Source organism: Channa argus, chromosome 2 (assembly GCF_033026475.1).
Source record: "Channa argus isolate prfri chromosome 2, Channa argus male v1.0, whole genome shotgun sequence".
NCBI lineage: Eukaryota > Metazoa > Chordata > Actinopteri > Anabantiformes > Channidae > Channa > Channa argus.
In genome coordinates, this window is record NC_090198.1 from 28,605,732 (window position 1) to 28,617,362 (window position 11,631).

The 11,631-nt window shown below is 41.4% G+C and overlaps 1 protein-coding gene across 3 annotated transcripts; it reads right to left on the reverse strand.

Moving 5' to 3' along the window:
* Positions 1 to 289: 289 nt before the first annotated feature.
* Positions 290 to 11,547, reverse strand: slc7a9 (solute carrier family 7 member 9). Of its 3 annotated transcripts, none has more exons than XM_067489520.1 (13): positions 10,626 to 11,547; positions 9,576 to 9,842; positions 8,340 to 8,487; positions 5,216 to 5,458; positions 4,174 to 4,299; positions 3,978 to 4,077; positions 3,468 to 3,512; positions 3,271 to 3,394; positions 2,663 to 2,766; positions 2,431 to 2,527; positions 2,154 to 2,303; positions 1,820 to 1,994; positions 290 to 1,336 (listed from the first exon to the last, which is right to left on the reverse strand). In XM_067489520.1, the coding sequence occupies exons 2-13, from the start codon at positions 9,732 to 9,734 to the stop codon at positions 1,275 to 1,277; spliced, it is 1,533 nt and encodes a 510-aa protein (XP_067345621.1). In that variant the 5' UTR covers positions 9,735 to 9,842; positions 10,626 to 11,547; the 3' UTR covers positions 290 to 1,274. The 3 variants fall into 3 exon arrangements, with proteins under 3 accessions (XP_067345621.1, XP_067345641.1, XP_067345631.1); XM_067489540.1 differs by having other exon boundaries at positions 9,576 to 9,707; positions 10,626 to 11,118; XM_067489530.1 differs by having other exon boundaries at positions 9,576 to 9,704; positions 10,626 to 10,872.
* Positions 11,548 to 11,631: the final 84 nt, after the last annotated feature.

Below are 11,631 nucleotides of genomic sequence, written 5' to 3' on the forward strand. Positions count from 1 at the left end.
TTACTTTTTTATAATATTTCAACAGGTAATCATAGAAATATGCAGGTCCAGAGTGCAGCATGGTTTGCTATCTCAGCTAAAAATCACCTTAAGAGATAAGAAAACATTTTATGATTTCATTTGTCTGCTTGTCTTCTTTGACGCGTACTCTGACGACAGTAAACTACATATACTGGATGTCGTGATGATATCCCAGCAGGAAGAAACACGTGATTCTTTCCCCATTGTAAGGAAAAATGTCAAGTACTATATGACTCAGTTCTTCAATTTAACAGTGTAATTCCAAAAAAAAAGGTTACTTTTAGGTTACATGGTTGCATTACTGCAAAGCTAAGAGCTCCATTCTCCACTGAACATTTTAAAAACTTGAATTCCACGGTGCTAACACAGCGTTTCATTTTTGATTTTCCTGACTTGACATGCTTTGAGATTTTATCTTAAACTGTTTGGGCCGAATCCACGTGAAGCTTTGAGAATTGTAGTGATGTTTGGAGAATGGCACCAAACCGCTGAAAAGAAAAACTGTAAAAAGAACCGAAAGACAAATGTAATTATGTATAATTTGGTCCAGGGCTGGTTTGGAGCCAGTGCCGGATTTAAAACCAGTTCTTCGGGTTTTGACAGCCAAAGAACAGGCTCCCCAGGTACCGAGTGGAGATGCTCGCTGAAATCACCAACTCTTTGTTTTCCCGCGTTGGCGTCGTGCTTGACAAGATTCACAGCTTTAATAAAAAAACAGGTGACACATGGCTTCATGTAAAGTCCAGGAAGAAGAGCATTTTTAAATCACATGTAAACACAGTTGTTTACAGCTTGCACAAAACCTCCTAAAAACCTCTGGCAGCTCTACAGAAAGTGAACTTTAGCCCAGTAAAAACTATTGCACATTGACAACACAAGGAAATGTTTAACATGGTCGCTTCCTTTAAGCGCATGGTTATAGTCACCATAAAAAGATGTGTATCTTAAAGAAAACTCCTACCTTATCATCAAAGGATTGTTTATGGTAACTGATTTATTACCTTATTTGCACTTAGACACTGTGTCAATATGGTCTCTTCATTTAAATATAGATATATATATATAATATTATATAAGAAAGCTCAGAGTCTTCAATGCTTCATGTCCCTTTTCCCTCTGTGTGCATGTGCGTTTTGCCTGTCGTCACACTCGCAATGTGGATGTAACCTAAGTTTACACAGCTTCTAAAACCAGGTTCAACGAGCAACAACAAGCAGCGGAGATCTGGACTGCTCGTCAGCTCGGCCCCTTCCTCATTCAGTCTTCTCAGGAGGAACTACTTCCATCAGCAGCTGCAGGTGCATGGTGAGGGGTCCTACAGGGGGAGTGGAAATCAACACTGTTAATGTGGGTTCCCCATCGGGGTCGGTATTTTGTCATTTCATTTGTTTTCTAGGTTTGAGCAAATTAAAGAAGAACTTTGGTCATTTTTTCGTTGTTGTCTAAAACAAGAGTTTAGAAATAAAAAAAATCTTTATTGTCATTACTGAGCACAGTTGTACATTTTACAATGACATTCTTTCTCTGCAATGGGGGCCTGGGCTGGGACTTGAATCCCAGCCTGATGCTCCACCCACTGAACCACCAGGCCGCTCGATTATGATACAGGCAGAAAAATGCAAACCGGCATTACCCAGAGGAGCGATGCGTCTGGCTGATGTGTTTTTAATAGTTGGTTTTAGTGTCTGGATGGGGATTGTTGAAAATACCACAAATTTTGAAAATGGCCAAAGTTATCCTGCAAATTTCTATTTCATTCTCTCTTGATGGTCCAATAGAAACTTTGAAAGGAACTTACTCATGAGTTTGCGGGCCCAGTGGACCTTCAGATGGACAAAAGGGAAGTAGAGGAGAAGTCCACTGATGATGAAGATAGAACAGTAGAGGTACTCCAGTTCTGGCTTGTCAATGATGGGAGCCAGGACTAAGTAGCAGGACACTAGGACCATTAGGCCTGGTATGACAATCGGCACCTTTGAGTGATCGCACAATTACACAGAATCCAGTGTTTAGATTTTACACGAGCTCCGTAATCACAACCCAAACTGAATTGCCTTTATTTCTGTGGTTTAAACAATATAAAAGAGGAGTTTGGCTAAAAAAAAAGCGTGTTTTAAACGGGAAGCCCTCACCTTCACCGGCCTGTGAAGGTCCTTCTTTGTAAAGCGCATGACTATTAGACTCAGTGCTGTCAGACCGTAAAACCCCCACTGAGCAAAGCTGAAGTAGTTAATGAGGGTGTTGATGTCGGCTGGCATGATGTAGAAAATAGCTAAAAGACCCTAAAACGCACAACAGAAAGAGAAACATAACAAACACTGTCTCATTTAAACACAACGAACAATCACGCAAAGGTTTTAACCCTGAATAGTCAGATGGTAAAATTCCATATTTGTGTGTAGTACTCACGTTGAATATTATAGCAGGTGCTGGGGTGTAGCGCCTAAGACTAATGTAGGATAAGATTTTCACCATGTGACCCTCCCTGCCGGACACATACGCTAACCTGTAGCAAGGGAAAGGCAGAATTTCCGTGGTATTATTTGCGCTTTCTGTCTCATACATGCGAGTATGCACGCGCAGACAGAGCAACGTATTCTGCGATGTCTGTACTTTGTCCGTAGTGTTACAGCAGTTTTACCTGCCAGCAGTGAAGCAGCTGCCGTTCGCGGCACCAAACGTCGAAAAGACGACGAAGAGAGGAACGATCCACGACACGGGGTAAAGGACCCTGTCCCCGAAGGTCTAAAGGGGCGCGAGGAAAAAAAAGGTGTCAGGGTAAATGTACACTGAGCTCATAGGCCGTGGTATTAAAAAGACTAGAACCTCCTAAAAGTAACACTTTTGGTTGATAGCTTGTCTCCTGATTCAGATAAGGCAGTGCGAGCTGGGTCGGCGGAGTCCAACAGACACAGACCCTGTGTGTGTTTTCTGAAGAAAGCATCTGTCCACTGGAATTTTGGTTATTTTAACAATATGAGCCAACTGAAAATTCTGGCAGATAAGGCAAAGAAATGCTTAAAAGGCAGGATGTGACACTATTATATTCAAACACAATGAATGACTCTAAACCAGCATTAGAGGCGACTTCACCAATTGTCTGCTTCCTTTCTGGGGCTTTAGTTTAAGGTGCAAATGTACATTCGTGCTTTCCCTGTAATAAAATATTCCTCTGCTTTTAGCTGAAATTTACGTTGCAAAATCTATTTCCGCTTTCATATAACCACGGCGACCTTCTGTGTTTCTTACCACGGCAACAGCTGGAGACAGGAGCAGCTCACTGGGGGTCATAACTGTGAAGTAGGCAATGTTGACCAACACATAGCACACGCTGACCAACGGGATCCCGATGATGATGGCCAGCGGCAAGTTCCTGTGGGCAAATGACATGGAGGGATGGATTAGCTGAGGTCTGAGGAAAATGGTGGCTTAAAGCGAGGTCTCACCTGTACGGGTTTTTAAGCTCCTCTGTGATGAAATTCAGCTGATTCCTACGAAACAACATAATGATTAAAGTGGGAAACACATATTTAGAAGAAAAACAACCTTTATTGTCATCGAGCACATACATGTGACAATGAAATGCTTTTTCTGCATTGAACCCATCCCCCTGGCAGAGAGTGTCTCGTTGAGGGACACATCTTTTGGGTGGGCTGGGATTTCATCCCGCTGACTTCTGCATCCCACCCTGCTGTTCTACCTGAGGGGATTACGAAGAAAGAATTCTACCATCCATCTATTCACTATCGCCGAACACATGGACACTGAGGGAACTGAAGCCCTGGCACGTAAACCACCCCTGAATGCATCTAATAAACGATGCTGATGATGCTGAGAAGGCTCACAGTGCCCCTCATTCAGACTCACTGCAGCAGGAAAAGGCTCATGCAATTAGTTCACAATAATTAGAGCTTCAGAGAGGAGTGTTAAAGAGGAAAGTGAAGTGGAACTGTTACCATCCGTCATAAGCCCAAAGGCCGTTATAAAACGCAAGTCCGATGGCTCCAAAGGACTGTGATGCACCATCAAATGCATTTGTCAAATTCTCAGTGTGTCCTAGATATAAACACACAACAGTACATAAATGCATGACGATAATAATTATATAATAATAGGGTGTTTCCTAAAAGGACAGAGTACGGGTAGACCAACCTTGTGCCAACAGAACGATGCCCGCTCCCACTATGACGACAATGATGAGGAGTTTGGCTGCAGTGAAGAAGTTCTGCATGTAACTGGCCAGTTTGACACTCAAACAGTTGGCGGTGACAATTAACACTGATTAGAAAGAAAGAAATGTAATAGTATTAAAACTTTGTTATTGTTAAAAATGAATATTATATTTCTTTAAAAGTCAAATTGTCTCGTGCTTTGTGCGACTGTTGGAATAACGTGTACGATTAGGTATCAAAGCCTATTGTTGTTACGGGGAAACACTGTAGCTGCAGAAGCTCTAAAATGTTAAATCTTTGGACCTTTTCCATGTTTCTACAGTTGGTGAGAAGGGTGGTGCTATAGCTGCTACGTTTAAAGTTGCCTTTCAGTGCAGGCAGATTTCACTTCTCATAAATTAGCAGGACCGCGATGCAACAGCACCTGTGTGGTTAAAATAATTTCACCTTGGAGAAACACCACAGCAGCGTAACACAAGAGGAATTGTAAGAGGACAGAATTATGATAAAGACATCCACAAAGAGGAACTCCGTCTCCAAATCCCCTTCTGCAGCAGACGTCCCCGAGCGAGTTCCTGTCCGCTGGAAAAGTGTGAGGAGTTTGCCTGTATTTTCCATTCTTGAAGACTATAGAAAAATCTTACAGCTATGCAATTTGAATGCTTTAAGAAGGAAAGCAACTGGATACAGCACAATTTTGTTCAACTCAGTAAAGATAACACTGTAATACTTCATTTTCTAGTGCTGATTGCCTGAACCCACCTGATCCAGGTAATCAGCAGTAGGTAGCTTGGAGTGTTCCCTGAGGTCCAGGGTTGGGAATCCATGGTCTATAGGGCGCATAAAACTAACACGCGTCAAGACTATACAGTACACCATAGACTATAATAGCATATTTTAGGGGTTTGGATTTTTATAGTTATAGGTTTTATAGTTTCTGTTCACACATGGCCACAATTGTAGGTCTCATGTGTAATTTCCTGCATTTGACCATTAATTATAAAGATTAAATGCAAACTTACATATAGCAGCTGCAGCCAAACACTTGGTAACGACTGCAGGAGGAGTGCAGTCCGGGTAGAAAGGAGTGGAGGCATATTTGGCAAAGCTCATAGTGATGATGGCGAGGGAGGAGGGCTTCAGCACCATCACAGTGGTCCAGGAGAAAAGGTAGGCGGGGATGGGGCCAAGAGCCTCCATTAAATATGAATACTCTCCCCCCGATTTGGTGATCATGGTACCAAGCTCAGCGTAGCACAGGGCTCCTGCGTGGACACGCATAAACATGCAAAGTATAAGCAGAGGAACAATGCACTTTTATCATTTCTCATGTTAATGTTCAACTTTTTATTCAAACTAATGTCAAACACAAACACAAAAATCACTTTTTAAATCTATAGCCATGTTAATAATACTGCTATGCTCAAACATGGTAATGAAACCCCTAATAATTGTGAGGTTTGATGTGGAAACATAATTATTCACAACAGATGTTCCACAAATTTCTTCTATGTTTTTTTTTATTAAATAGTAGAAACAAAATACAGCAATTTTGGTAGAACTTTATAGTCTATTGCTGCATAACAGCGTCACAGAGACTGAAAACGGATTCTATCGAGCTCACTCCACGTCAGTATTTATAATAACAGCGGTGAGAGCGAGGACAAGCTGTCAGAGCTCGTATTGTTTAATAATACACAACCTTTTAGTGCATTGAAGATAATTGATTTACTGTATTCCAAACGTGTAAACACGCTTTTATGCAGCCAATAAACATTGATATTTACCACCTTCAAATTAAAGGACAAAGTCCAATGAAGCTAACTCAGAATTTCTAATGACGTTTCCATATTTCATAAGAAAAACCAAACTGCATCATTAGTACATCTATTGTTCTTAAATGTAAAACCTGACTCGGTAACTCAACAGCTTTTGAATTTGCACCCGCGGTAAATGTCTGCTGACCAAGCAATTCATTCTCATGGACACAGCTTATGGTGTTGGTTTGTCCACGTGTGCATCCACAGTTTGTCTTCTGTCCATTTTTACTCTTCAGTCAAACAATTCCAAGAATGAGTTACAGGGTGTATAGAAGGACAGAGGGCAGTGACAAATATCCGAGGAGCAACCCTGACTGTGGCCATACATTTACAGTCACAAGACTATGTAATGGTGCCGTTTGTGTTCTGCACAAATTGGTTGCTAAGTGATCTGATCTTCACCAACACAAACATTTACTGAACACACCCACTAAAAATACCAAGTGATGTTGGAAAAACGAATAGCAGCAGTGTTTTAATAACCTTTTGCATTGATAACTTTAGGCAAACACTTCCTGTAGCTGTGGATTAGACCTGCACCCTGTTCAGGAGGAGTTTTGGACCAGATCAGAAATAATCTACAAAGTCTGCTGTGAATGGTTCTGTTGAGGTCTGGGCTCTGACTGGGCCTCTCCACAATGTATAATTTGTGTCCCTGAAGCCTTCGTGGCGTAGATTTACTGAGATGATGATGCACAGAGATGTTACGGAACTCAAATGATCATTGATCGTGCTTATGGAGGGATCTTGGCTGGGCACCAACTTCTATAAAGAGCAGCCCCAGTATCAGTTTTTAATGACACGTTGCCATTATCATCACTGTCCATGTTTAATGAGTTTGGCCAATAAAAATGTGAAAGACTGTATCTGTTGTGACTTTTGCGAAAATCTGATCAGACATTTCATGACCACTTTGTGCAGAAAGCCGGGAAACAGCAAACACCGCTATTATTTTTCCTTGCAACTGTAAAACTGCAAAGCAGGCATGTTAGAATCAAGTTGTTGTTTTTTTTTTATTATTACTTGTAGCAATTCATGTTTTTGTAAATGTGTCAAGAAATTTATAGAATAAAAGTGATATCCTCCAAATTAATATTGAGTTCAGCTGGGTTCTTCTAGGTTGCCATTCAAAAGTACAATAAACCCCTGTCTCATGCGAATGAGCTTGTACCCTGGCGTGATTTAGCTTTAGCTCCGGCTGCTCGTAAGAACAGGGTACGACAGCAGCAGTCTCGACTTAGTGGTTTGACCGAAGGTCCTTTCCCATTGAAGGTGTTCTCTGCTCCACCCTGTCGAAAGCATGCAGCGCCCACCACTCAATAGATGAAAGTGCCTCTTCAAATGACCTGAAGGACACTTTCCTAATTGAGTCCCGCACCTCTGATGGATCTCAGGGTCTCTGTATTCTCGCTGAGATGGATCAAGCACAGTATTACTAGTCCACTAGTGTGTGTACATTTGAGAAATTCAAGTGCAAATGTTTTACTACTGCATTTTATAATGAACCTGCTCTTATGACTCATAACATCACGTTTTATAACACTATGAATCCTGTATGCCGAGCCAATTCACACTATACCAGTTTTAACCCAGGGACTCTATTAGTGGCCATCCACCATTCAAACGCACACACACATTGTTCTACTGCCTTTGTGTACTTTTCTTTTCAAATTATCAAAATCCATTAAAAATGTTATAAAAGTGAAAAATAAAACTGTTTTAAACTGAAATGTGGAAAAAAGAATAATACAAAATATAAAACTAATGATGGAATAAAAACACACTGATTCACATTGATAAGTGGGTCATTTTTGACGAGTCCAGTCACTCGTGCAGCTAAGGGTTAAGAGAGGAGACACGTGTTGATTAACAGACTACAGATTCGGATTTTCCAGAGTGCAGGACCTCGATTAAACCATGTGGACGAGTCAATGGGATGCAACAAAATGAACACCCGCCAGTAAGAAGCGCGTAGCCCGTAAAACAGCTGTTTTTGCAAGTGTTCTCACACACCAACTTCAGAAATCCCAATTTAACCACTAAGTCCAACCCCAACTCTGCCTCACAACAAGCCATAGACATTGGGTGAAGTTTAGCCAGTTGCTGATACAATGATTCTGCACGTTGTAAATTTTTAACCCAGTGATTAGTGTATTGACAAAATGTTGAAAGCTGCTTTGCTGATGGTTGGAGTTTATTAACATGCAATGTGTTGAGAACTTCTCAAGCCAAAGCCCTTTTTTTCCAAATCCACATTAATTTAAAAACAATTCTGAGACTGTTGTGACGCTGAATAAAGTGGTCTGTTGGTTTTGATGTTTCTCACCCAGAGTGGCTAATACGCCGCAGGCAGTCCAGATGAGGAGGCAGGGTCCCACAGCTCCGGAGAACAGCAGGACGGACGTTGGAGAGATGAAGATGCCTGAGCCGATCATGGTTCCCACAATCAGGCAGATGCCACTGACCAGACCGACCTGAGCAAACGCACGTAGACCAAAAGACAAGCATGTCAATTCAGTTCAGCCTCGTTACTTTTTAAGAGAACCGTCTCCTTAACATTTAAGCAGGCTGGGATCTCCGCCCTGAAAGGCTTTTATGTCTATTCCTACTTCACTGAGTAGGTGACACAGCTAAAATGCAAGTTAGACTTGCAGCTACAAGCCCCAGTAGATGACGCTGTAGACACTCAATCCACTTGATGGACTACAACAAGTGCGGGCTTCCCTGGTTCCCGAGGGCCTCTGCTCACTGCTGGTTACCTGGATCAGGTGTGTTCGGTCGGTCAGACACCATCTTAGATGAGGGTGGAGTGGGGGAAAAGTATCACTGACTGAACACACCTGATCCTTGAGGGCCAGTGTTGCCCACTCCTGGCTTATACCGTCAGATGAATTATTATTATCAACACATATTGCCTGGGTTTGGTTCCTTTTTTTTTTAAGCTCTAATAATTCACTGTAACACGTAAAGCATAAGGAAGCAGATATTTTCCTTGGAAGAGGAAAATTGAGCACAAATGTGAACAAATCTTGTGAAATGTGAAAAAAGTAAAGCTGATCTCCAACTTCTCTGTACAGGTTAAATGTCTTTGTAGATAGAATTTCTCAGATTTGCTTGTTTTTATCTTCACACCACTCGTTTGAATAGGCAGCAAACTACATGGTTACAAAAGATTCTAACCATGTTAGCAAACTTTACATTTGCCTCAAAGCCTCACAGAGACGTGAGCAGGACTGTAGACCACCAAGAAGGTGGTGCCAATTTAAATCTTTTTAGAAAAATTATTATTGTAATTCCGTTTTACGCCATAAAACCCTTTCAGTTCAGCTAAATTTACCCAAGGGCTTATTAGGGCTTATGGAGCTTAGGGGTTCTGGACAGCACCAATAAGTGGATCACTGTGGAGCTAATTTTCCTGGATGGTTGCAGTGGTACTGCATGGTACTCAGTCCCAGCCTCTATTACAGTCAAAAGCTACAGATGGCTGGATCCTACGATGTGAACATCTAATGAGACTCATTCTCAGGAACCCAATTACAAGCAGACGCACACACATGCTCACATCTTTTTGAAGCACGGTGGCCTTCACGGGCTTCTGGTCTTTGGCCTGAGAGACCACCCCGTGGCTGCTGGAGCCGTTGTGCGACTCCTTCATCTTCTCCTTCTTAAGGCTGTCATTGTCCATTTCAGTCTGCTGGTGCATGAGAAAACACAAAAGCATGCACAGATGTTACACGGGTTATCGTCGCCGTGGCCAACCAGCGGGAAAGTTTTCTCTTATTTTGTCAGGGTCCCAGAAGCAGAAAAATTCAGTGGAAATTACAGTGGCCTGTAAAACACAAATCTTCAACTTCAACTTAAAACAGTAACATAGTTAAATCCAGTTAAGCCCAGACTCATATCTACTGTGTATCTAATCTGTTCATTCACGAGTCCTGGTGGATGCCTAAGCCAAATGTGAAGAAATGTCATCAAGGCATTTCTGATACATTAATGTCACAAGACTGGGATGGACAATGAGGTCACGGTGACCTTGACCTTTGATCGCTAAAATCTAATCAGTTCATCCTCGAGGCTGGCTGGAGATTTGTGCCAACTTTCTGAGAAATCCCATCAAGGTGGCACTGTAGTGTTTTGTTCAGAAATCTAGAATAAATTCACTAGAAGATTCCAATAAATCGTGCACCTTGTTTCTGGGGAGATTTCAACTCAAATTGCTACAAAATTCAATACATGATCTGTGGGCTGTTACTTTTACAAGATCTTACTTGTATGATATCTTATTTTGTTACCTGTAAAAGCCAAAGACTGAGCTTTTGTGCAGTAAATCTGAACGATGCGCTGTAGTACAGTAGGAATAAAACATCGAAATAACACAATGAAAAGCTCCAATTCTAATAATGTATTCATGCTACAGTTTGCCGTAGTCATTTGATCTGAGTTACACACACTTAGCAAATACGTACGTTGTTGTGCTAAAGCTTCATGACACCAGTCTCTCTGTATTAAGTATTGGTACAAACATAATGTACAGACACACAAACACTGACAATGTCATTTTTCATACATCCTAATAGATAAATAAATACATATTTACATTTTTTTCACTTACATATGACTCAGGTGGGTTCCATGAATCTGGAAGGCTGTTTTTTTCCCCTTTTTCCTTTCAAACTTGAATAAGCCCTGAAATGATACTGATCCAGGACGGAGAGCAGGAATGTCTAACGCAAATGGGAGTGGGAGGTTCCCAGAGTTGATTGGACAGCCTGGGTGGCCCACGACGAAAGGGAGGTGGGAAAGGCGAGTGAGGCAAAGATACTTGGAGGAGGAGGGGTCCAGTTTTACCTGCAAGAGAAAGAATTTCACTTGAAAGCTTTTTTTTTTTTAGATTGGCTGATTTCATTGACAATATTACACGAAAAAAAATCTGTTTGCTGGTTTAATTCAAAAATTCCATGAAGATGCTAAAAGAGCTCCGAAAATGTAATGTGGCTAAACCAAGAAATATTTAGACATTTGCCATTTTCTCTAGTCCCCCCCTTTTTTAAAAAGACAGAAATGTCCCTGTCTTAGCTTACCTAGTGAGACTTCCTTCACAATGCCTCTTTGATAAGGCTATATGACACCGCTGTGTTTGCAAGTTTTTGTGCATTTATGCATCACATTCCCTTTCTACAGTAACCTTCTTTCTACTCTCCACACTTCCTGAGAATCTCTCTCCTAACATTTTTTGCGGTAATGTTCCTTTCCTGAGCGGATCTTCACGCATTTGACATGTTAAGGCTTCTCCTTCGTTGGCCCGAGCATCACTCTGCTTATGCATGTGTCTAAGCTCCAGCTTAATCACAGGGCTGCAGCCTTTAAAATGAGAAGGAGCTGAGCTGGCTATGACAATATGCCCATATGCTTTGCTTTTGCTTTTTTGAAGTTTTCCAGATTGTGTGTGTTAGTTACGATTTCCTAACATTAAACTTACATTTAGGCACCAATTGCATTACTCATCATTTAAAAGTCAAATGCATTTGTAAATGTGTGGTATGATGTATTCACTGTCATGAATCCGCTTGAGGTTTGCACTTTACATTTGTAACAGGTATAAACATGTCAAAGCAGAA

Bases quoted from the DNA above. Each gene is read 5' to 3' on its own strand.
- slc7a9 (XM_067489520.1), bottom strand. From the start codon at position 9,734: ATGCTTTTGTGTTTTCTCATGCACCAGCAGACTGAAATGGACAATGAC. The intron at 3,513-3,977 runs GTAACAGTTCCA...GTTGTTTCGTAG, and splicing joins CTTTGGGCTTATGACGGATG to GAATCAGCTGAATTTCATCA. The intron at 1,995-2,153 runs GTGAGGGCTTCC...GATCACTCAAAG, and splicing joins ACCTTCACAGGCCGGTGAAG to GTGCCGATTGTCATACCAGG.